The following is a 26,942-nucleotide window of genomic DNA, read 5'->3' as shown; positions in this document are numbered from 1 at the left end:
TGAAAAAAAAAACAAAGAAATTTGATAAAATCAAAAAATGTTAAATACCAGAAGAACTAGCAACTTTTCGAAAAAATTTTATACGACTTTTTTGTTGCAAATGACTTGTTTACTCACCTCTTAAAGTTTGGCGGTTTTTATAGTAGACACCTTGTAGAGTTTTAAGAAAAAAACAATAAATGGATTTTCTACAACAAAGCAACCATTCAATAGATATTTACTACTAAAATGTTGGCGAATTAAGAACTTAATTGTTGATATTCCAAAATAATATCATCTCTAATTGCTACTCCATAATTGCTCTCAGTACTGTTTTTTAGCTGACGTATCAGATGCGCAGCTAGATTGGGATAAATCCAACATCTATAGGACTGAAAGAAGTGCAAAACCTATAGCACCTCCTTAAGAGATGGTAGAGTATTGTTGGCGTTCTCAAGGGAACCCTGTAGTACTGTAATAAACGTGTCAACAGACCTTAAGCTGGTGATTGTTAGCATTAAAAATACACCATACTTAGCCAAAACGTCGATCTTGCGTCTGGGTGTTTATGTGGGTGTTTATGCTCATTCCTACTGTTCGTGAACTTTAATATTATCTTCTGACAACTCTTGTTCTTGGGCCACCAGTTTGAATCCATGATGAATTTATGTCGGACTTATGCAGTTTCCATAACATATGTCAATTGAATAATATCTAAATCACTTGGAGAATACACTGGATATGATTTCTTGTGACTGTATCTTGTCTGCAAAGGTCATGAAAAATTATTATACCTCAGAATTTTTTTTCGAATCTAAAAAATCTTAGTCTTTAATAAGTGTTCGTCAGCTTAATTCAAATTATATGCTTCAACACGATTCGTTAGATATTATGTTAAATGTTTTTGTCGGTATAGTTTATTCAGTTATTCATTCAGTTGCAGTACCTTTAAAATGAGGGTCTCGTGGGCACATTCTAAGGTTTTTTTTAAAAATTTGGTAGGTAATCTGAATGAAACAGGTGCATTTTTCAATTGCAAAGTTTCAAAGAGTCACGTTCTAAAGATGATTTACTTTTAATAAATTACTTTTTTGACATTACGATCGGAATGTCTGCTCTGAACAATATGTTTCTAGATTAGAAATGAATTTGATCACAGCAAGATACAGAAATGATTCTGGTGTTCTTACTCGAGAAAATTATTAAAACATTTGTAGGCCCCATGACCTAGCTGATCTTCTTGCTGATTACTTTAAAACAGTTTATTCAACCAAAGACTACCCTGTATGAAAATCTTTAACCATCAATAATAACAATATTAGTAATATCCACATTAATATTTCCAGAGTATACGGTGACATTTGCAGGCTGAACACTAATAAGGGTCCAAGAACTGATAGCATACCACCCTTTATATCGTTTTATTCTGTGTTATCCACTTATCCTTTTATTTAATAAGTCATTAGAATTGGGTATCTTTCCTGAACAGAAAATCTTACTGAGTAAGCTGGCCTTTAGATCGGAAGATCCACAGAAATCAATCGGTTTACTTACGCCGACTACGTCTTAGATTTCTAAGGCGTTCGACAGGGTAAATCATGGGAGGCTCTTGAGCAAGCTTTGAGCCACGGATGTGGGCCTATCAAACAGATGATAAATTATAAAAGTCGATGGTTTTATATCCTACGAGCTAAGTAATACTTCAGGTGGTCCTCAACGATCAGATATAAGCCGCTTCTTTTTAATGTTTCATGAACGATATCCACATGTTCTTTCAATATGCCAGTTCCTTATGTTTTTCATATGACCTGAAATGTCTTCTAGCTGTCTCCTTCCTTACTGTCAAATTACAGTCAGATCATCGTGCTGGTTGAATCCAGCCAAATGCCATCTGTATGCAGTCCTGGATTTACACTAGGGGCAGTCGGGGCAAGTGCCCAGGGCGGCAGAATTTTGAGGGGCGGCAAATCTCAAGAAAGAAAAGAAAACATTTTCAACGGTTATACCATGGGGAATTACATGTCAAATATTAAGAGAAAAATTTGCTTTAATGAAGTAATTGCGAGGATATCTTCGAACAGTTCACAACGCAAAAAGTCAGGCGCGTCTTTCGATGAAAACGACACGGTCATATACATATTTAGATTTCTATAGCAGTCAGATCGTTTTTCGAAACAGTTATATTATATAATAATATTTTTATTGTCTACATGATCAAACAAGTCTGTAATTAAAAATCCGTCTCCATTTTGCAATTATATTAAATGACAGAACATTTAACATCTTTCAATTCTTAATAAAAAGTATTTTTCTCCTGTTATTTTATATATTTTTTGTCTTAACCTCCCTTCGTGATAAAAAAAAAGACGAAAGCAAATTATATTTAATTGGATACCAATTGATTTCTAAAATAAGGATTTTACTAGTATTTTAATATGATAATTTTAGATAATATGCAATCTAATATTCAAATTGACCAGCAAAAAATAACAAACCTCAGCATACGATTTTACCTACCCTAACTTCGCAAGCTAAAATCGCCTCAAAAAAAGGTCAAGACATTTTTCCCAGTGCCCAGGGCGGCCTTTTTTGGAAATCCGGGCCTGTCTGTATGTATCTGCTTCTGCAAGCATAGAACTGCTACAACGATGCAACATTTACGACATTTGCCTCGCACCATATTCCTTTGCCAAATGTGAAAACAATTATTAGCGATTTTCGAGTTGTATTTGACTTCACTCTTTTGTTTAAATTTCATATATCTGAGATTATATTAAAAGACCTTAGAATGACAGGTTTTGTCTAGAGATGCGCAAGACCTTTGCTGGAGTATGCTTCTTCAGTATGTAGTCCTTAGTATGAATGTTATATCGAGGGGTTGGACCAGGTTCCACGGAAAGTCTTGAAATTGGCAGTCTCTAATTCTAAAATTGATCTTGTTAACAACTACCTTCATGATATCTACATAGTTCAGTATCAGATGTTTTGTCTTTCTTCTGCTGTTAGTCGGAAGCAAAGATATTTCAAGAATTTGTATAACATTCTGACTACTTCTGTAGATTTTCCAGAGGTGCTATATTCAATAGGACTGGCAACACCCATGGCGATAAATATAAGGTCAACCCTTCTGTTAAGAACAAATATTCATTACAATACTTTTATTTACCAGCTCAGCCAGACCGACAAATAGTAGTACTCTCTGAACCTAGTTTTTAATATTGACGTATTGTATCATTTAATATAGACATATTGTAAGGTTTGTCAAGCTGTCATTTTGGTTTACTAGATTATTCATTCCTGTGGGATTTCAGGCTAATGTGGGCTAGTGGAATCCAATTAGGGATGTTTCATAGGTAAATTGTAGTAATCGTTTTTTTATTTGGTAGTTTTTTTGCTAAAAATAAATTTAATAAAGGTACTTTTGGTTAAGTGTAAAATTCATAAAAATTGTAAAAAACTTAATTATTGTCCCTCTTACAAAGTTAATAAATTAATGATTTAAAGAAAAGGTTTTCCAGACTGTCAGCAGAGGGTGGTAGGAAGGGGATGTTTCCAATTATAAGCCAATTTTGCAGCCCGTAATTTCAAAGTTGAAAAAGTTACTACCTTAAAAATAACTTTATTGAGGACAATAGCAGCTTTTCGACATAAGCTCTGCTTTTGGTATCCTACACCTTATTTAAAAAAGTTCAAGTTCTTATGAAAACTAACAGTTTAGTGCCTGTTCAAGCGTTCGAGCGTGTGGACCACCAGCTCCTGAGCAGGTAGGCAGCTCCAAGAGCTGCCTGTTTGCCCTGGGTACTCTTTTAGAATAATTTTATTATCTCCTGAGGCCTTAAAAACGGCATATCAGCTCTTCTTCCACTCAATACTGATATATCCTGTATTGGCTTGAGTTATAGCTCTGATTGAAGATGACCCAATGACTCTTCGTTCTGGAAGAGTCTTTGGTCTGCAGAAAAGCTGTGCAAATTTTGGCTGGGCTAGGGTATAAGGGAAAATTGTAAAAGAGCGTTTGTTTTTTGGGAAAAAAAGGGAAATTTGTAAATCTGAAAGCCCTAACATTGCCATTTCAATATATCCTTGATTCTCTTTTGCACATTAAGCCAAATGAAGGATTGGGCCACAGCTATGACACTAAACAGAAAGAACTTATTGTGCCAATATATCTATGGCCTACATAGCCTGCCTTGGAATTAAATTGTATAAGTCTTAAATTGTGTTGATATTTTATATAATTGTTTTGGTTTGTAACCATAGATGAAGTTCTATTTTTAGCTTTTATTGATTTTCACTTTGCTATGTATTGTGCACGTAATATATTGAATTTGAAGTTCTTTGGCAAACAAATGACCTTGAAAAAAGGGCTCAAAGCAATCACCGCTGATATCGGTTATTCTTATAAAGTTTGCTCTTTAGCGTTATATTGACACAACCCCTTGGCGTTTGAGCATTTGTCTCTTAATATGTTATATTAAGAATTTCCTCATTCCTTTAACCGACTGTTGGAAATCTACAGCTCCCAAATAAACTTGATGCCCCCTAAAAACTTTTGCTTCAACTACTTTTAAGACAATTTGACCGAAGAACTTTTCACACTTAAGGTGTTTATAACAATATTTCCTATAAAAACTCGTTATAAAGTTTAGAATTATTAAACTCAATCCCCTTTTTGTCACACACGTTTCTTCCAAATTTCTAACATTACGACATAATGCAGTTGTATTTAAAGAGCCAAAATATTTAATCTTCTTTTATAAATTATTTACATTATTTAAAGTTTGCAATAGAGGAATCACTGTGCGCTTAAAATTTACCATAATAATAATAATGTTATTATACCTGTATGCATGTATGTATGTATATCTTACACTAATAATAATAATAATAATAGTCGAGGGATTGCCGTAACACGTGAGAAGTCAGAAATGGTATAACTAGTGCGGGTAATAAGTATAATTTACAATAATATGTCGCCTTAATAAACGTCCTTATCGACTAGAATAGTATTTTCCTTTTTTAAATTATATTCTCCCTAATGTGACTTAAATCGTTTCTAAAAAATATAAGCACGCTATTACGAGTTATTATTAGAATTTTCAGTTTTAGCAGAGGAACAATGGCGCAAGTTTATATAAGAATTTAGGGAGTACATAACAAGAATAATTTTGAGCAAGTTATATTTTGGGATTCGTTCGTTTTTACTATATATAATAATAATATATGAGTTTATCTTAATTTCAATAGTATTAATTGTTTGTGGTTAAATTAATAATTGTATATATAGAGAGGAAAAATGGTTAGTAGAAAAACAAAGGAAGAAGGAGGAGGAGAAGGCAAAGTTATGGAAAGTGAATTAACTGAACTCTTTTTATAATACTGAAAAAGATCATTAACTTGAGCCAGAGGGTAAATTTGTTTGTTGAGTTCGTGCAAATGAGACTCGCTTAATTTCCGGAAAGACCTATAAAATTCGTCCGGACCAATGGTATTAATACCATGGTTTAATTATAAACTTAAAGCCACGCGTCCTAATGAAAACAATAAATTGAGTATTTCGAAATGAATGGTTTATTTTCAGGTAGTCAATTTGGTTTCCGCACAGGCGCAGAAGACACTCTATAATGAGTATTCTAGCCCTAGTTTTCTAAGTTTGGGACGCATTACATAATAAACAATATACGGCAGCTCTATTTTTTTAACCTGAGTAAAGCCTTTAATTGTTTCAGTCACGACATCCTATTAGAAAAACTCTGTGCCTATAAGTTCAATTGATAAAATTGTGCTTAAATAACAGGTATCAGGTGGTGAGAGTTGCAGGTGCGACATCATCAGAGATGGTAGTAAATATAGGAGTTTCACAAGGTTAAGTATTGGAACCAATATTATTTTTAATGTAGAGTCATTAAGGGTAAGTGTGCGCAGTGGAAAAGTGTGCGCATGTCATATATCTTTACGAAAATAGTAGGGAGCGGAGTTCCGTATGTTCCGTTGCCATGCAAATCAGTACGGCTAAATCACCTTTAAGAAGCAGATGTGCGGTCGGTTATTACCGTCTTTCTTTTTCAGCCACGTGCAAAATATAAATTTTAACCTATTTCTTAAAATTTTTGGGCAATTTTCTTTTTGTGTTATAGTTTGTGTATAAAGATAAATCCGGTAAGTTTTAATTTAGTGTATAGAAGGTTCAATAGAGAATTATTTACCTCCATTGGATTTTTATATGTTTTTCTTATTTTTTAAATTTTTATACTTTATCTTTTTGTTCTTGTCTGGGGTAAGTGTACGCAGGGTATACGCGCATAAGTATACGCGCGCACACTTGCCCTGTCTTCTTCCATTTACTTATATTTCTTTATTTTTTAGCAAAATTACTAAAGAAAAAAACCAGAAAAAACGTTAGTGACTCAAGCGCAAATAGACGAAGCGAGAAACCTGATTAGTCAAGGTGTTACCAAAGAGGAGCCGCAGAACGAGTTGGAATTAGTGAGTCAGCTTTAAGAAAAAGACAGGTCTTAAAGTCTGTTAAAGTTTCGCTAGGCCGCTTTAGACCGACATTTACTGACGAGCAAGAGTATTGCTTAGCTATGGACAATATGTTTTATGGTATTACGATCCACACCTTACGCAGATTAGTTTTTCAATATGCCGAAATTAACAATATTCGTAATCGATTTAACAAAGTTTCTAAGATGGCAGGACGCGATTGGGTTGCAGAATTCCTGAAAAGACACCAGCAATTGGGGCTACGCCAATCAACGCCTACAAGTCTTGCCAGAGCGATAGGATTTAACAAGGCTCAAGTGGATAGATTTTTCATAAATTTAAATCTGCTCTATGAAAAATATAAATTTGATGCTAGTCGTGTTTACAACATGGAGGAAACTGGGATTAGCACAGTTCCAAAGAAAACACCTAGAGTAGTGTCAGCAAAGGGCAAAAAAGTAGTAGGTAAGGTTGTATCTGCAGAAAGAGGCATAACAGTAACAGCGATATGTTGCATGAGCGCTACTGGTCAATATGTACCTCCCGCTTTTATTTTTCCCAGGAAAAGGATGAAAGGTGAACTTCTTGATGCAGGGCCAACTGGCTGTGTTGGTATGGTATCCGACTCAGGATATATAAACACAGACTTGTTTACGCAGTAGCTGTATCACTTTAAGGATCATGCCCGTCCCCAAAAAGAAGCGCCAGTTTTATTAATATTAGATATCCATTCATCGCACATCAACCTAGAGGCATCCAATTATTGCAGACAATTGGGATTGAAATTCTTACACTTGCTCCACACACCAGCCATAAGATCCAACCCCTAGACAGAAGTTTTTTTGGTCCTCTAAGAGCTAAATATTCTGTAGAATGTGAGCGCTGGATGAATCAACATCCTGGAAGAGCAAGAACGCAGTACCAGATAGCTGGCCTTTTTAACGAGGCCTACAAACAAGTAGCAACAGTTGGGAATACTGCATCTGGTTTTTCTGTCACTGGGATATTTCCGTTTAATGACGGCATTTTCCAAGAACATGACTTTCTGCCCGCTTCGGTAACTGATGTTGAAATTATTCGTCAGCAAGAGGAGATAACCACCAACGCTGAAGAATTAAATGAAACAACCGAACTTCCTGCGACCAATGAGGAGAAGGTAGATGACCATGTAGCTCTGATCACTATTAGCCCTTTTCCAAAAGCATCAGTTTCGCAAAAGAAAAAAGGAAAGGCCCAAAAATCTGAAATTGTCAGATCAAGTCCTTTTAAAGAAGACTTAAAAAATAAACAAAAAATGGACAAAGAAAAAAGTAATAAAAAGAAAAAAATAATGAATTTGCGCAGTGTTTCTCCCCAAGCGGGACCGTCTACCCTAAAAAAAAGAGACGTAAAAAAGAAAATTTTAACTGAAAATATAAAACAATATTTTTGCCCACTTTGCAGTGAAAAATTTGAAGAGCCTTCGAGTGAAAATTGGATTCAGTGTTCCAAGTGTTCGAAATGGTGGCATGAAGAAGTATGCACATCGTACGAAACTGGAATTTTTGTGTGCGATTTGTGTCAATAAACTAGAGCGTACACTTATACCTAAAGCTGCGCACACTTACCCTTATTCGCGGACAAGTGTGCGCAAACTGCCTTAAAAACTTTTTTTGTATTATGTGAGAAATGTTTAAGTTTAACTGTATATTATGTTTATGTATTTATTAGGCATACCTAAACGTAATAAATATTCTTTTTATACAATTTTGACTTTTACATTTTTTATTTTATCCGATAAAAAACACAAAATTGCGCACACTTCCCCCAATCGACTCTATGTCAATAATCTACCTACCAATAATATCAATGTACAGTTCACTGTCTTCGCTAATGATCCGATATTTTTGTCTACTAAGATAGTCAAGAATTGGCACATGGCCGTAATCGTCACTGATCGCTCTGTTATAATGAATATTGGGTTTGTAAAACACTAATCATAAACTGACAAAAGGTCCTTATCTTTTATTTTAGCTTTTTTTAACCCTGTTTCTGTCTATTAAATTTTTCCAACTGTCCTTTAAAAACAGCGCTACTAAAAAATCCAACTGTAACTCAACTTCATAGTGAGGGTGGTTTTGATATTTGGTATGTCGCTTAATATAATTTACCTTTGGTACTAATTCATCCCCTTCCGAATTAATTTATTGTTGACTCTTAGAGTGAGGGGAAAAACACCCTCAAGAGGTTTTGAGGGTAAATTCCACAGAGTAAATTTTTTGCTAAAGTTTATAGTTTTCCAGAAAAGCAAGAGAGAGTGGAATTTTCTACACGAGACAGTTTTTTTTGAAAAAACCTAAACAAACTAAAAGGAATTTTCATGGGAATGCAGGCATATTCCATCTTTACAATTTCGTATTAAAAAATGATCGATTATAGCCATTCGAAACCAAACCGTTAAATTTTAAGTCATCAATACCGCTAACAGAGATAAGCTTTAAGGTTTTCAATATCTTAAGCTTTTTAACAGTTTCTTTTAAGTTTTTAAAGTCACATTGGCTTATAGAGGCATTTTAAAATTTATTCCATGCATTTTGGAATAAATGTAGGTATTTTTGGTATGTCTCCCTTCAATTTGATCTAATTTTTCATGTTTTTAGAGTTATTTTTAGGAGTAGAGAAATTTTAACAAAAGTTAGGTTCGTACTAAGAAAAAACCTTAATAACGGCTCTTTTTAGTAGGAAACGCTAGTAAAAATACAGGTTTATATAAGAATACTGAATGATGTACATCATCTTAAAGGAAATAATAATTTCTTTCAAAAATAAAAAACTTGCAAGAATGACTATGTATACGTAGATAAATAGAAGAGAATAATAAAATGCGAGAAGCGATTATAATGTGTATATATTTTTCTCCACTACTAGCAAATCGCTAAAGAGTTAAAGAATATAACTTCAAAACTTCACTAGAATTATCACATTTACGGGTCAAAATAAATAATAAAAAACTCTCTTCCAAAGGGGTCAAAACATAAAATATCATGACATAACTTGTATTCATTATTTGGAACTGTTGTTTGTCCTAATCTATAGGAATGGATGGTAAATAAACAAAGTAATCTATCAGATGAGCCAACGTGGGTGTGCAAATTTCAGGATTAGTAAAGTGAATGAGGTCTATTTAATCTCCTGTGCAGAGGGACAAAACTTCTTCTTAGTTCAGCTTGTGTATTTAAGCACTTGTCACTAGAGGACATTTCTTTATTAATTTCTAGGTCTTCCAAGAAATCCAAACGCATAATTTTTACTCTTGACATTGACTAAACTTTTTGAACCTTTGTCAAATTTGTTTGTGTCCAAATGGGGACTTATTAGGATTTTTTGGGCGTTCATCAATCCTAATATTTAATGATCTACAAGTTCTCCCGATATACGATGTTTCTCATTCACCACAGTTAAACTTGTATACACCACTTTTATCTAATTTTGCTTAAATTATTATTTATCTTGTGAGATAATTTTATAGATTTAGCATCTGGTTTCCATCAGATCCCGATGGATCCTAAAGATATTGAAAAAATCGCATTTTCGACAGAACACGGTCATTTTGAATTTACCAGAATGCCGTTCGGGTTAAAAAATTCGCCGAGTACTTTTGCCAGGGTAATGAAGGATATATTTCGCGAATACATCGGTAAAATATGTTTCATTAATATATATGATATATTAATTTTTAGCAATACAATAGAAGAACATCTGAAAAATCTTGAAATAATTTTTGAATTAATACAGGAAAATAATTTAAAAATTGAACCCGATAAATGTAAAATTTTAACTGATGAAGTAATTTTCTTAGGCCATTTATTATCCCCGGAAGGTATTAAACCCGATCCAAAAAAAATTAAAACCATCCTAGACTTTCCGATTCCTCAAAATCAGACGGAAGTTAAATCATTTCTCGGTTTACTCGGGTATTACAGGAAATTTATTGACAACTTTGCCGATCTAACAAAACCACTTACGGCCTTGTTAAAAAAAGATAAAATATTTCTCATAACCCCTGAAGTAAAAAAATGCTTCGATAAGTGTAAAACAATATTAACATCTGAAAATTTTTTGGCTTATCCTGATTTCTCTAAGCAGTTTACTACCAACGCCTCAAATTTTGCGATCGGCGCGGTTTTGTCACAGCTGTCGGGAGACGGCTTAATCGATCGACCTATAGCTTTCGCGTCGCGGACGTTAAACGAGACCGAAATTAAATATTCGACGACGGAGAAAGAATTATTGTCTATTGTTCATTTTACAACTTACTTTAGACCTTACTTATTTGGAGTTAAATTTCGAATAGTAACTGATCATAGACCGTTAATATGGCTTTTAAATTTAAAAGATCCTAATTCAAAATTATCTAGATGGAGGCTAAAATTAAGCGAATATAATTTTGAAATTGATCATATTTCCGGAAAAGCAAACAAAGTTGTGGACGCTCTGTCTAGAATTAGAATAAATCATATCGACGTGAACGAAAAAGACTTTGCCCAATTTGAGAGTAATAAAGCTAATTTAGTTTTAAAAAATTTTTCCTAATCTAATGAGCAAATTCTGGATATTAATAATAAGAATATTTTATATTTTGAAAATTATAAGCATGTAAAGATTTCGAAATTATTGATGATAGTTTTCCCAACATCGGAGATTCAGATTTTGACAGAATACTTAAATTGCAAGGTGAAAAATGTAAAAGAGAAATTACTTTAATCAAAATTAAACCACATCATTGTTTAGAAAATTTTAATACCTTTAAAAGTTTAAAGTTAACTAAAAATATAATTTATTATATACCTTACATTGACAATACAACCTATTATAAGATGCTAAATTTTATCTATCCCGATGTAAAATTTACTATTTGCAAAAACATCGTTACTATGCCACCTATAGAAGATAGACAAAGGATTATCTTAAAATATCACAATGATCCGAGTAATTATCACAAGGGAATTAATGAAACTGCAGAAAAAATTCGAGAATTATATAAATGGAAAAATATGTATAATGAGATTACTGAATTTATTACTTTATGTCCTACGTGTCAACTTTCAAAATTTGATCGTAAAGAACCGTACTCAAACCTTGAACATCATAGTTTCTCCAGAAAAACCATTTGAAGTTTTATCAACTGATCTATTCTTTTTTGATAAACAAAAAAATACTTACTGTCGTAGATAACTTAACAAAATTTGCACAAGCTTATATTATACGTAACAAAAAACCAGAAACGATAATTAGTAATCTTAAAAAATATTTTTGTATCTTCGGGTTTCCGAAAAAGATTATTTCGGACCACGGGGGTGAATTTAATAACAAAAAGTTGCAAGCTTACGTTAGTTCACTGAATATTGATTGGCACTTTACTTCATCTGAGTATCATCAATCGAACGGTATAATTGAGCGCTTTCATGCAACTATTACTGATACACTGCGAAGTTTCTTTTTAGAACATAATCAGTGTGAGTTGGAAGATGCACTTTTAGTCGCTATACACTCTTATAATTCAAGTAAACATAGTTCAACATCAACTAAACCATATAATTTAGTCTTTCCATATAAAAATGACAGGGAATTTGATAAAAATCTGTTTGATGATCAGATATAAAATATAAGGAAAAAACAAAGCGATCTACGAGAACAACAAAAGAATCGTTTTGATAATAAAACCAATAATTTAAAAACAAAGTACAATGTTGGAGATAAGATTCTCCTAAAGAGACCTAAAAATCCAAATACACCAAAAACAATGCTATATACAGGACCGTATGACATTCTAGAGGTCAATGAATCCAATAAAACCTTACAAATAGAATTAGATAACGGAGTAATTAGAAAATGTCATTTTAATAATGTAAAACCCTTTTTTGATTATAAACCAATAGACGAAGATGAAGTGTAACATTGGCTAGTAATAGATATAAATTTTCATTTATTATTCATAAGAAAATTACATCAATACTTTATATATAATTCGACAGCCACTTGATACATTTCGTCTACGGCCTTCCAGAATACTGGAGTGAAGCAAACTCACTATTCATTGGTTTCTTATTTTCATGTGATCTTCACATCTGCCTACACGGAGTCTATCCAACGAAATTGTACTACTGAAGCTGTGAAGACAACCCCCTTTTGGACATCTCTGCTTCGGTCTTCAGGAGGGAGGTGTTACATCATGCGAAATTCCAAGGAAATAATAAGCTCACCTCAGCAGTGTTGAATATACGTTGTTTTAATATTATTATTGTTTTGACTATCACGCCGCCCAACTTGGGTGACGCAATTTGTTACTTTGATTTAGATGGCATTTTGTATTTTCGGTTAGATTCGCTCGTACCGCCAAACTGTACACTTAAAAATAAAATTTGTTCCTTCAAAAAATCAAGTTGTTTAATTCTTGTAAATTAAAACAGTTAACAACAATTTTACTTATATAGTCTTTTGAATGATGGTTATTGTCTTCTTTGTCTGAACTTTTAAATTGTATAAATTTTGTTAATTTTTAAATTGTGACGTACTATGTTTTTGTCTAAGTATGTTTATTTAAAATAAGTTGATGATGATATGATATTTTATGTTTTGACCTCTTTAGGGAGAGAGTTTTTTGTTATTTTTGTTTTTTATTGTTTAATTTGACCAGTAAGTGTGATAATTCAAGTGAAGTTATTTTCTTTATATCTTTTAGGTAGCACTGATGATGGCTACAGTAATGTATGGATAGTCCAAACCCCGTATAATCCGAACTATTCTATAATCCGAAGGCCCCAATTGCGTAAAATTGATTCCATAATCTGAACACCGTGAATTCCGTAATCCGAACTGTTGGCACGTAGAGTAGTACATAATTGTAAGTTTGTTCTTGCAGCAAGACGTTGCGTGATTTTATAGTTGTTTTGACGTGTTTTATGGTTGAAAGTTACCGGGGAAATGCTGTGGATCCCTTTCGTATAGAACTCAAATAAAAAATTGAGCAACTCGGTCTTCCTGAAAAGACATTAGTACACGCAGACGAAAAAGGTGCCCCGGGTCATAAAATCAGTAAAGACCGAATTACATTAATGCCTTGCGCAAATGCAAGTGGCCGACATAAGTTGAGGTTGCTTGTGATCGGTTAATCATAAAATCCAAGATCATTCAAAAACAGCAACCTACCTGTCTGTTACCGAAACCAAAAATGGGTCGATCGAGTTATCTTCGAAGAATGCTTCCACAGTGAATTCGTACTAAGCGTAAAAAAGTATCTTCGAATTAATAATTTTGAAGAGAAAGCCCTTTTAATACTGGACAATGCTGCAGCTCACAGACCAGACCAAGAACTAGCTAGCCGTGATGGTAATATTCAAGTCATGTTTCTTCCGCCTAACTGCACTGCCCTGGTTCAGCCGATGGACCAGAATGTAATCCAAAATATAAAAATCACATATCGAAAAAGGCTGCTGCAAGGGGTACTTGTACAAGATGATGAAAACATTGCGCAATGTTTAAAGAATGTGTCGCCTAAGGATGCTGTCTTTGCATTAGCCGAAACTTGGAAGCAAGTGCCTAAAAAACTGGTGAGAAAATCGTGGTATCAACTTCTTTCCGCCAAGGACATGGATGAATGGGATGAAGAAGATTTGATACCCCTGCATGATTTACGAGAAGAAATATGTGATTCTATTTTGTCAGATGAAGGACCTGATCTAGTGGAGTTAGGGGACAAAGTGAATCGTGCTGATAATCCGATAGATAAAACAGAAGTTGAAAAATGGGCAAGAGGTGATGACGAGGAAAATTTGTATAGAGATCTTAGAAGATGATGAGATTATTGCTAATGTCGCAGGAAGGAAAAAATCAGAAACCTGATGACGAGGATGAACTTATACAGAAAATGTCCAGCAAAAAAGCGGTCATCTCATTTGATAAGTGCCTACGTTGGCTGGAAGAGAATGAATTGCCACTGCATGAAGTGATCCTTCTAAGAAAAATTCGACAGAAGGCTGTCGATCAGCATCAAAAAATCTGTTCCAAGATCTTTGAACAATTTTATTCAAAGAAAATATTAAGAGGCAATAAAGTATGTCCATATTATGTATGCAGTTAACTGGTTCGTTTAAAAATCGTAATTATTTTTCTTGTTAGATAAATTCTCTATGATTTCCTGTTAAGATTATTTTAATTTTGACATATTATGCATTTATGTATGCACATAAATAAAGGTTTTTAAATCCATTATGTACAAATATGTTTTATGGTGAGAGTGCATTTATATGGTGAAGAAAGTTATCTATAAACCCACCGTGTTCGGATTATAGAAATCATTTATTATGAATCCTATAATCCGAAAGTTTTGGAAACCGAACGGGGTCTGCCAACTTTCTGTTCGGATTATCCATACATTACTGTATTTGTTAGCCGAACGCGCTTTGCTAGCAGTGAAGAAAAATATATACACGTTATACAAATCGCTCCTCGCATTTTATTAGTGTCTACTAGAAATAAAAATTCCAGATCCGCATTTAAACAATTGAAATTGTAAAACGCCATCGTTTCTCCGCTAAGAAACTTAAATAACAAACCGTCACTAAAACATCGTCCTCCTTCCTTCTCCTCAACCGCCAAAAACCAAACAAAAACCCCTAACAATTAATAATATCACTTTTCTATCCTTCCACGGGATGGCTCGGAGTCACTCAACGAATCGATCGAACATAACCACGACTTACACGTACCACTCCTTAATGTCTTTGCTGTCGCGTTTCTTTTTGTTTTGCTGCGCGAGCGTCTGCGACTTGTCTGCGCCTGCGCCGTTTCTCAGGGCGCCGCCGTTCAGTTGGTACTGGGCCTGGGCGCTCGCGTTGGCGCTCGACGTGCTCGATGCGGTGTTGCCGAGCAGGGCTGCGCCGGGGCCGTGCGCGTACGATTCTTTGCTCGACTCGATCTTGAATGAACGCTGGCTTCGGGATTTAAAGGTGAGGATGATCAGGACCACCAGGATGATTGCGATCAGGGCGCCAGCGATTATACCTAAGATTTAAAACATTTATTAAGTAGTTACGTAAAGATTGCATATTCTTAAAAATTCAATTTATGCAATAAAACACATTTTTCACAATCAGTCTTGAATGGCACGCCACTGAAAGTGCGTGTTCAGATTGTTCTAATTGTCCCGCAGATAAAGTTATTTATTTATTTATTTATGGGCATTTCCCTTTCGTAGTACATTTTTATTTACAATAAAATAAAATATAACATAAACCTCAAAAATCGAAAAAAAAATTGGAAAAAAATTATTTAAGCTTAAGACAACATATACATATACATAAATGATCAATAGATAATTTAATTAAAGTTAAACAAAGACAGGTACAAGAAAGCACTAAAAAATAAAAATGTTTAGACTTCAAAATCATAACACATTCCTTTTCAACAATCTCACAAATCTTTCAAAGATCAACATCAAAAAAGTCAAGACTTTCAGCATAGGAGTTTGCCATTCATGACACCCTTGGAATTAATGAGTTAAATTGGTTTATCTTTTAATAATACAAAATTTTATCAGTTACCTGGTAAGATTTTGTGTTTTAATATCAGTGAAACGTCGTTCATTTTAAGTTAAACTGGACTTTTATTTCACTGATCCCGAAATCCAAAATCTTACCAGACAAATGAATTAAACTCAACATTGATCCTTTTAAACTGTTGGTAAAAGGTACTTACAGACCTTGTATTTCTTGTAGGAGCCTCATTTTAAGAAGAAATTAACGTGAGGCATATAATTAATTAGTTTGTAACACAATTTAAGATCTGCTTGATTTTAATGTTGGAACTAAAAATACATTCTGTTGGAAATCATAGGTACGTTCACCGACTGGAAGAATATTCAACTTGTAGGCTACGTATCTAAGAAATCGCCCTGGCACCTGTTCCAGTCTGTGTATATGACACATAGTGAAGGCTCTAGACTGATAAACAAGCAATGATCTTGTTATTCAAGTACAGTACAGTAATCTTATATATAATATATCTTTTTATAAACCCAAGAATACTGAGTGTCTGCAAAATGATAGTGAAGATGCCAGGGTCACTCCAAGATCCCGTACTGATAAAACCTAAGACAAAGATAATCGTTTCAAATATACGAGGGTGGATCAAATATTAACCGACCTTTAGTCACTGTAATTTATGTATGTCATTTATCGAAATGCCATCTCGTGGAGTGTTGGCTGGAAGCCTAAGGAACTTTTCTGCAATACCGACTGTTGTTACTTCTCAGTTATTTAGTCTCCTTTGCGATGATTGAACAGAAAGTCCATCCGCGTGTTGCATAAAGTGCATTATTATCAAGTTTCTTGGGAAAGAAAATGTCGGGCATATCGAAATTTGGAATAGATTGAACTCTCAGTTTGGGAATCGACACTCTCAAAAACTCAAGTACAAGTGTGGCACGAAAAATTTCAGGAAGGCCCTGTCAACGTTGAAAACATCTACGACCCACGACGCACACGGACAAGGATCACAAATTTGAACGTAGCCGCTGTCAAGAAGTTTATTTTGAAAAACCGCCCTACTACAGTGCAGGAAATCTCTCAAAATCTTGGAATCAGTTATGGAAGCGTCTAGTCAATCATCAAAAATTCCTTGGGTGTTTGAAAAATCTGTGCTAGGTGGATTCCAAGGTTGCTGACTGCGGAACAGAAAAATTATCGGTCCAAGTATGTGAGCGTCTTTTGGCTCGATACAAAAATGAAGAAGATGATTTTTTGCAACGCATAGTGACTGTCGATGAAACGTGGTACCATCACTACACTCCAGAGTCAAAAAGAGCGAGTATGGAGTGGCAAAGAACAAATGAACCTTGTTCCGTAAAAGCAAAAACGCAACCTTCGGCCGGTAAGGTAATGGCGACCGTCTTTCGGGATTATAGAGGAATCCTCCATATCGACTTGCTTTATGATCGGAAAACGATCAATGCAGCCTACTATTCCGACCTTCTTAAGAAAGTGCGGCAGTCTTTTCGATCAAAGAGACGTGGTTAGAGTGTAAAAGACGTGCTCCTATTCTAAGATAACGCCAGACCGCACACTGCCAAAATAACACAACAAATACTCAAATTGGGGTGGACTACTTTGGAACACCCTCCCTACAGTCCGGACCTCTCTCCCTGTGATTCTATTTGTTCGGGCCTCTGAAAGAAGAGCTTGGAGGGCAGCGATTCAGCAGCAACCAGCAGGTCGAAAGCTTCGTGTGTAAATGGCTAGAGAGCCGACCTCGTTCATTCTACGAAACGGGCATGAAAAAACGAGAAGGCGGAATTAGTCCTACTCAGATTTTGTCCTACGGTCGATCGGAACGGTTCGGCTTTTTCTCGAAAATCCTGGGTTTGTATTTCCATATAGAAGCAAGGATAGGGAGTATTTATATTTGACAACGCCGTATTTACAAATTTCGGCAGCTAAATAGCGACCGATGCGATGGATTGTCTTTGTCGCAACTGTTAATAGCTAGATGGCGCACGCGGGTGGCAACTGTATTTATTATTAAGTTATATGGAAATACAAAATACCCCATATTTTGTATAGTGTATATGTTACGGTCAATGATGAAAATTTGCACATTAACGATAATGGCCGGGCAATACCGTAACGATCCAAGTAAAATAGGCAATATATAAGGTAAATCGAAGTTTTATGACCAATATTCTCTATTTTCTTAAAATATTCAAAACCTAACCCAACCTTGGGCCAACCCAAGTTACCAGGATGTTGTGTAGCCAATTAATTTTAATAATGCTTAAGTTGATGTCCAGTCGTTATCATTTGATTAGACAAAGTTAGGGCGAGTTAGATTGGCCCAAAGTTGGATCAGGTTTCGTATATTTAAAAAAAATAGAGCATATTGGTCATAAAACTTCGATTTTCCTCATAATTATATTGTCTATTTTATAATAATTTGTATAAGTATAAAACTGATTTAATTTTAAATTTAAATTTTATTAAAAGTTTCATACCTTCTGGCTTCATTAATAAATTCTTGATCAAAAAATCTTTGATTACCAAATCCTTCCATAATTGCAACACACACAACAATAAATTTTAGGTTGAACGGCCTTATTCATTGTAGTTGTTGTATGGTTGGTATCACATTCAATTTCACACAGTATCCCCCTCCCTAAACGGAATACTGAATTTCGGTCACATTGCTAAGAATATTTTAGAGTTCTGACAACACTGTCTTTAACCGTTCGGCCGGATTCGTAAACGTAGGACAAATTCCGAGTAGGACCAATTCCGATCCCCCGAAAAAACTTCAAATTCGTGGGAAAAAATTTATTCAAAAGAGAGGGGACTATGTAGAAAAATAATGTAATTTATTTTTTGTTGACAACTTTTTGCAATAAATTAAAAAAAAAGGTCGGTTAATATTTGATCCACACCTCGTATAATCAAAAAAGTTTTATTTTACTTCTTAGTGAAAGAGTATTGAGTGGAATTTTGCAATATTTAGATCCAGAGCATTCTCTTTACATTACTGATCTAGTCTCGTTAAGTCTGATTCAAGGAGGCTAGAGATATGGAGACTGATCTGTATGCTCAACGTGTGTACCCAAAAATAAGCAAAAACTAGTTTTAGAGAGTTGCCACACCTGCGCTGTTAGTTAAAAGTGTACCTCACTCTGATTAGCTGGACCAACCTTTTCATAATGTTAATGATAATGCGATTTTCGGCATTTTCAAAGTTCGTAAGTTGCCTTCGTGTCTGGTAAATATTTTATACTCCACCTACCATCAGGATCAATTACTTTACGATATATCGTGACAACATCTTTTATAGGAAAGTGCAATTCGCACACATGTTTACCTTTTTTAATGTAATCAAATAGCTCTCGCCACTTTCGAAATCTATGTTCATCCTGCACAAACGAAAGAAAAAACGTAATTTATGCGAAACAGTTTTTGATATATAGTATAAATTTCGAAAAATACATGAAAAATTAAAAAAAAAATATTCACACGTATATAATAAATCCTGATCTGAGGAGTCTTAAAAGGAGTTTTCTCTTTTTTCCTGATCAGAACGAGAACCTTGCAACCGCGAACGTTAGTAGTTCTCTCAAAGATATACCGGTGATCTTTTGACCGAAATAAAACCCTAATTATCTGTTGGGTCATAAAAAGACCCAAAATCATCATATTTGTGGTCAGAGCCGGATTAGAAATATTATTAGATATTTACCTGCATCACAAAATATTAAGTATATTCTAACTACCTTTTTGTAAGTACCTACCTAGAGTCTAATATAAATGAGAAGCAATTAAGAGTGACAAGTGTGTTAGTTCCACCTACCTAAGTTCTTTACGAGTTAACTATAGTTAACTAGAGTAAGTTTTTTTTGTGGAATTTTATGGTTTAACCTTTTCTAATAAAATACTATTTTTTATTTAATTAGTAAGTTTCATTTAGAATCACTTTCAAGCCGACCTTGTTCTCTTTATTATCTCTTAAAAACGTTGGACCTTGCACAATGGAGCTTAATTGTCTAACAGGGTTTAGGGCAGTAGGAGACAACGGTATATCTTTGAGTGAACTATACAATGCCTTATTCCTATTGAAAATGAATTTAAAACGATTATTTATCAAGAATTTTCTTTTGAAAACGTCAAACTGACGCGAGTGAAAATAAAAACAACGCGCAGAGTAGCCAATCAGAGCGAGGCACACTTCTGACCAACAGCGTCGAGGTGGTTACTCGGCGAACCCAGTTATCGTTCAATTTTGCGTACGCATCACCTCATTTGGAAAGTGCGGAGATCAGCTTCCTTATATCCAGTCTCCTTGGTCTGGTTGAAGTTTTAAACAATTTTCGATCGATGAAACAGTGAATCTAAAATTTTAAGTCAACAGCAAAACATAAGAATTTAAAGAATGAGAAATGAGATCTTGAAATAGATCCGCGAGGTAACTTGTTAGCAATTCCAATAATGTGCCTTGAATGCAAGCAGCTTTCAGCTTACGGACTGAAATCTCCCGAATTATCCTGTCGAATGCCTTGCAAAAGTCGGTGTAAGTGGCGTGCACCTCCCCTAATAATTAAATTCAGTTCTGTAGACTTTTTTTAAAGCAAACCAACCTTAAATATGAGACAAAAATCTTTACAAATAATTTAAGAAAAAGGGTTAAAATGATGCAAACTGGCCTATAGTTACTGATATACCATAATATGACCATAATATGAAGTGGACGAGATTGTAAACTACACGGTTTGAGGACAGAATGTGGGGAACCATTTGGACCAAAACCCTTGTTTATATCTATATTTATGATTTGTTCATAAATGGTGAATATAGAAATAGAGCATTCAGGAACACAAAGATGGGTGAATGAAAATGTATTTTGAGGTATAACTAATGTCAGGCAGATCCGGGTCCAACTGGCGGTAATTGTTAATAAAAAACAATAAATGAGGCACATTTTTTCTCCTTTTTTCTTACTTTTGACAATCTTATTGAATTTTCTATATTATTAGGTTCAGTTAAAAAAAGCTGTCAACTTTCTAATTAAGATTTTGCATTGTGAACGAAGATTATAAAATAAATCATAATCACTTCTCAAACCACTAGTTTTTAATTTTATTATAAGCCTGCTTTTTCTCTATTGCCGACTGCCTTAACTCTGCTAAAAACCAAGCTGGAACTTATCGGAACAGTATCATGAATAAAAAATTCTAGATCGGGATAGTCAAAGGTGGATGGTATCCATTCGCAGGTATCAATATATCACCATAGTATTTAATTCTATAGACAAAATCAAATCTAGCAACATTATTGATAGGTACAAATTATTGAATACACAAAAATCGGCCACCAATATCTGTCGTATTCTCATTTATCACCAATATTATTTATCAGCCATGTTTCAGTCAGGATAATAATAGGGTAACATTGAGCAGAAACATTTGTATGAAATTTGGTTAACTTTGTAGTCCTCGAACAATATTGGTAAAAAACTTCATAATTATTCGATTCGCATATACTAGAAGAAAGCCCTAGTTTGCGTTTTTCAAATAACAATACATGGACACCGATTCTGGTATCTATTAACTACATTTTAACTATCCCCTTTCCATGCTTTCAATTTGGTTTCACCTGCCTACTTTTCTTCGAATTCCCTTGAGTTTGAAGGCTTTAATCATCAGTTGATTCACCTCAATTAAGAAGTCTAAAGTCATTATAAACGCCCTGTTATTGTTTTTGTTTCGTTTACCTACTCTAGAGGTATCTTTTTTTCGAGATGGGTTATCATATACTAAAGAAAGACCTTTCTTGAACGTCAGCTCCTTCTTGAATATTAAATAACATCACATTGTAAGCTTGTTTTTGGCGTTCTTGTAGCTCCCATAGAATATCCCGAAAGTTCACGGGCTGGTGCCAAACTGATGTCATTTGTTATGGGTTTAGATGCTACTTTTTTCAAGTTTTTATTCACCTACCTAAGATCATCCACTGCTTTTATTAATTCCGGTACCTTCCTAAAGTCTTTCTCACAGTCTTGATAAAATAAATGTAACACAGCTATCGCAAACCACTTAGTCGTTTGTTGAGATACCATTTTTGCATTCATTGCAGATATCTCACATTTTCATTTAGAATTTTGCCATCATTTAATGTTTGGGACATAGACACACAGAGGCGTACCATTGTCCTTTATTGACTGATTTATTGTTTGGTGCCCTAGTGGAACCAAATGGTAGAAAAATGTCTTTCCAAGTTACCATATTTTAAGGCGGGGTCCAATTATTTTCATCTTTGTCTGAAGGAACAGGTAAGGTATAAAAAAGTGCAATAACATGGATGGCCTAGTACTTCCAAACGCTTACCGGTAAAAATAAAATGCGCAAAATGATAAACTTGACAAAGATAGATGTAGTAATTTGAGCTGTCTTCTATCCAAGATTATTTTATTCTAAGAAAGAATCCTTTGATCTGATAAAGATCCTTGTTAAGTTCCTTGTAATTAGTTCCTTGCGACTTTTTTAAATTTTCATAAAATTTGAATCTTTTGATGACAACGAGAGAGAACTTTTACGCATAGTTGATACATTTAGGTTCTTAAATCAAAAATGCATGATCTAAAAATAGTAATAAGGAAAGTTGTAAATTCGAAGTTTTGTTCTTAAAAACACATTTTCACAATTTTTCAAAATTTTAATAGTTTTTCAGAAAATGGACTTTCAAGCTTTTAATGATGTGCAGACCGAGTTTTGTGCATAGCAGACACATAACGGTTTATAACTAAAAAAACTACTGGACTAATCAAAAAAGAGCAGGAAGCGAAGTTGTGGATTGAATGTTTTCCTATTAAAAATAGAGTGAAATCTTCTATTAATTAAAGAGTGGCAGAAAACAATTACCGTATAGAAGACGATATAGAAAAAAACGTACAAATCCAAAAACTCACCGATAATCAACGCGACCACCTCAGAAGTCTCAGAATTAATCCGTTGCGTGGGCGGAGTCTTGTACTGAGTCCCACCATACGGATTATAAATATCAGGGGGTGGCGGGGGTGGATACGGCAGCTGCGGCTGACGGGGAACGTGAATCTCGTTCGGCATGTCCGTGGTACGATCCGGGTTCTGATTTGAGCCGTGCGCTGTTGTCGAACTCACCCATTTGTTATCACCATTCGCATCCGTGGGGATAAAGAGAGGGGCACTCGGTCTTGTAGTATTATGTGACGGAGACGAATGTAAATCGTTTTCCGGTGTTGTCAAGTTTCCATAAGACGTGACGGTTTGGTGGTGTACCACGGTGGTGGAGGGAGGAGTCTCCTCTTCCGTGGTGGTTTTCACGTTGTTCGAGTTGTCTATGGTGGTGGAAGGATCCGTTATTTCCGTTGACATGCCTATTAAGAATGTAAAATTAGTAAACAGGGTATCCAAGATAATGATTCTAAGGAGTTATAGATACAGCTTGTTTTTTTTTTCAGATGAAAGCAAAGGTTAGGTAGGAAAAGAGGAAATGAGTCTATAGGTCTATCTATCGACCTCTAAGCTCATTTCCTCTTGTCTCAACTCTTAGTTAATTGATATATTAAAGAATTACAGGACTTAATTCACTCAACCGGGTTGAAATAACTTGTGTTCAAGAATAATCCTATACTCTAGTATTTATACTTAAATTAAGTAACGGATAACTATTCTTTAAAGAACTAATAGAAATTTCCTAAAATATATATGCAGGAATATTTTGTAACAAGAGTATTAAGTTTCAATTAACTTCTTTGTGTTTTTTAGATCAAAACCTAATGGTATATTTGTTTCAATAAAACATATGTCTTAATAGAACTTAACATCGACTTCCACTCGATAAAAATATTATGTATTTGAATAAAATGCAGACTATTCTTATAAATATTCTCTATCTTAAAATATATACAGTGCGGCTCTTAATTGTCCCCCCTCTCTTATCTTTTGAATGCGTTTATATAAAAATTTTAAATTTGGCACACATCATTAGCAACCTAACAACCTTTGAAGGCTACCACCGAATGCTTTATGGTTCTAGAATATTAAGTCATTACTTCTACCCATAGCAAAATGGCAGCCTTTCAAAATCTCATTTTCCCCATTTTTATCTCTTCAGGTGTAATTTGTTTATGGGTGTGTTGTTGTTTGTGAGTTTTTTTGATTTTTTTTTGTTTTTTGACATGACAAAAGAACTCTATAAACTTCTCTAGAAACTCTACAAACAACAACACACCTACAAACAAATTATGAGCTGCTATAAAAGAAGTTTGACGAACAGAGAGTAGTACAAGAGGAACGAGACCGTAAAAAGAGACAAGAACAAGATGAACGATACCATAAACCAAAAGAACGAGACCGTAAATAAAGAAAATAACAAGAAGAAACATTAAGATCTAATCAAAACTATGATAAACGACCTAAAGATAGAAAATGAAGAGCGAGATAGAAAACAAGAAAAACTGATGAAGGCCATGAAAGAAGACTTGCTAAACTTAAAGGCAGACCTTAAAAAGGAGCACGAAAAACGTGATAAGAAAAACAAAAGGAACGAAAACGACAAAACGACAAGAAGACAGAGAGTTAAGGACCCACTTCGAAGCAACCATTAACTAAAAAAAGGAAAACTATAAAATAAAAGTAAAGTATGTTCATTTTGATCTTGGAATATAAACTATGAAAGACAAAAATTCGACGGTAAAGAAGCATGGAGTATCAGTTAGTACTTAAATCAGTTCGAGGCCGCTGCCATTTTTCGTTATCCCATCAGTTTGCTGCTGGGATAATGAAGAAAAGATTTATTCTGACGACCTTAGAGATAAGATACGGTGAAGCCTATCTACAACATGGGTACGTGTACAAGGCCCAACTGAAATCTAGTAGACAATAACCGAAGAAAGGTCCCCAACAGTTTGAGTTTAGCCTTAGTTTAGGGAACAAATTTCTATAAATCGTTTTAGATTTATTCAATTTCTATTAATCGCTTAGACGGAGTGCGAGATCCAGATACTGACGGTGCTCTAAGGGTGGCTCACCATAAAAGTATTTCAGAAGCTTTGACTCGTGGACTGGAGTGTCACGCAGCTTTTTAAACAACTAGAAGGCAGATCCGGATAAGTCAAATCAGAACTTCGGAAAGTGACGTGGAAGGTTGCTTGAAAAAGTTTGAAATATTTTTGGCTATTAAACCTAGAAGACCATTTCACTGTTGGAATTCTAATGAGGAAGCGCATCTCGAATCAACGTCAACGCCCCATGCCTTTGACAGACCCAAGGAACCAGGAAAACTTTATGAAGCGCAAGCTGGCTGGTTGCTACCAAACCCCATGTAAAAGAATAAATCGGGTCTCATCTGGAGAGAACTTCGTAGTGCTGAAAAAATATGCGGCCATGAATGTAAAATCATGGTGGATATAGGATCCAGTCATATCATCGTGAAGCCGGACATCATATCTCACCGTAAAATTTCACCATCACCAAATTTAATCCTTCAGCGAATGGAAAATGGATTCCGATTATTGGATTACACCAAGCTAAAGTCACCATTGGCTTAACAATATTCCAGCAACAAGTATTAGTTGCAGGAATTATGGATGACGTTATATTACGATTAGATGTTATGAATGCTGTTTAAAATGGATGTATATAACCGCATATTGATGATGAAAACTGAAGAAGTTTTACAGCATCTACATGAAGATAATGGAAAGTTAAGTAATCTCAGGATATCCTACATCAGGTAATTCGGAGGTGGTGGTTAATGTCACAACTGGCGAAAAAAGATGAAAAAACGACTTCAATTGAGCTCATGGAAAACTGTAAAGTATATAGTCACGGAATTCTTTCAGGAAAGACCCAGAATCTACTGCTTTGGTTCGAATGTTAAACTTGAAAAGATATGGTCAATACCTAAAATAAAGAGAGAACATTGGCGTATGCTTTTTAGTAGTGACAGTCATGAAAAGTGCTGACAGAATTCGTAATTCAAGCAGACCTTTTCCTGTATGCTTACAAAATCTATTGTTAAACTATATATTAACACTAATGTTAAAAATATTATGGTAGTTGCTTACACGCCAGCAGTTATACAGGGTGGTCCATTTAACTTGAGACATCGCAATATCTCGAAAACTAAACATGTATCCAGAAAATGTTTCATGTGAAGTTGAATGGTTTTTCCAGGGAGCCATAAAATGACGTCATTGGTTTGACCTTAAGTGGACGTCTTCAAGGTCAAATGAAGGTCAACTTCATTTTTTTGCATAAAAACCTTCCTTCGACTTTTTTTGTTTCAATTACTTTTATTTGAACTTTGTACGTATATTATTATATTAAGTTTTCGATTCTGTTGATAATTAAATTCTATCATAAGATACTTTCAGTCCTTTTGATAGATCATCAGATACTACCTACAAGGGCAAATGTCATTGTCAAGGAAAAAATTCGTAAAAGATTCAAGAATTATTATCTTGAAAAGGAGATGTCGCATGTAAAAAAGTGTTAGATAAAAGTTACTTTTTTTTAACACTAAATCAGATACTATTAAAAAAAAATAGAGGTTTCTATGCAAAAAAGTAAAATTGACCTTCATTTGACCTTGAAGACGTCCACTCAAGGTCAAACCAATGACGTCATTTTATGGCCCTTTGGAAACCATTCAAACTTCACATGAAACATTTTCTGGATACATGTTTAGTTTTCGAGATAATGCGATGTCTCAAGTTAAATGGACCACCCTATATATCCTCAAAAACAAATAAACCAAATGAAATCGTTTAAAACATATAGCTATGCTCCACTTTTCACAATCTAACCAGAAGCTTTGATTTTTCTATTCGTCCTGAAGCTAATATAAGCCGAAACGTTGGCAATAAAAGAAAAAAAGTTTTCAAAAGCTTGGTTGACGCCTTATCTAACTTAACCCTTAAAAATTTAC

At 34.5% G+C, this 26,942-nt stretch overlaps 1 protein-coding gene across 4 annotated transcripts in view; it reads right to left on the bottom strand.

Moving 5' to 3' along the window:
• Positions 1–173: 173 nt before the first annotated feature.
• LOC126746511 (neurexin-1) overlaps positions 174–26,942 on the bottom strand; it is a 336,936-nt gene continuing 310,167 nt past the window's right edge. For 2 of the 4 annotated variants that reach the window (XM_050454818.1, XM_050454837.1), the window contains 2 exons: positions 22,939–23,385; positions 11,184–15,507 (listed from right to left, as the gene is read on the bottom strand). In XM_050454818.1, the coding sequence (XP_050310775.1) occupies positions 15,203–15,507; positions 22,939–23,385 (752 nt within the window). In that variant the 3' untranslated portion in view covers positions 11,184–15,202. Of the gene's footprint in view, positions 5,036–11,182; positions 15,508–22,938; positions 23,386–26,942 lie in introns of those variants that run through there. The other 2 variants (XR_007663913.1, XM_050454829.1) reach the window with 2 other exon arrangements.

Source organism: Anthonomus grandis, chromosome 2 (assembly GCF_022605725.1).
Source record: "Anthonomus grandis grandis chromosome 2, icAntGran1.3, whole genome shotgun sequence".
Lineage (NCBI taxonomy): Eukaryota > Metazoa > Arthropoda > Insecta > Coleoptera > Curculionidae > Anthonomus > Anthonomus grandis.
Note: the sequence above shows the minus strand (reverse complement) of the source record. Positions and strands in the feature narration are given on the sequence as shown.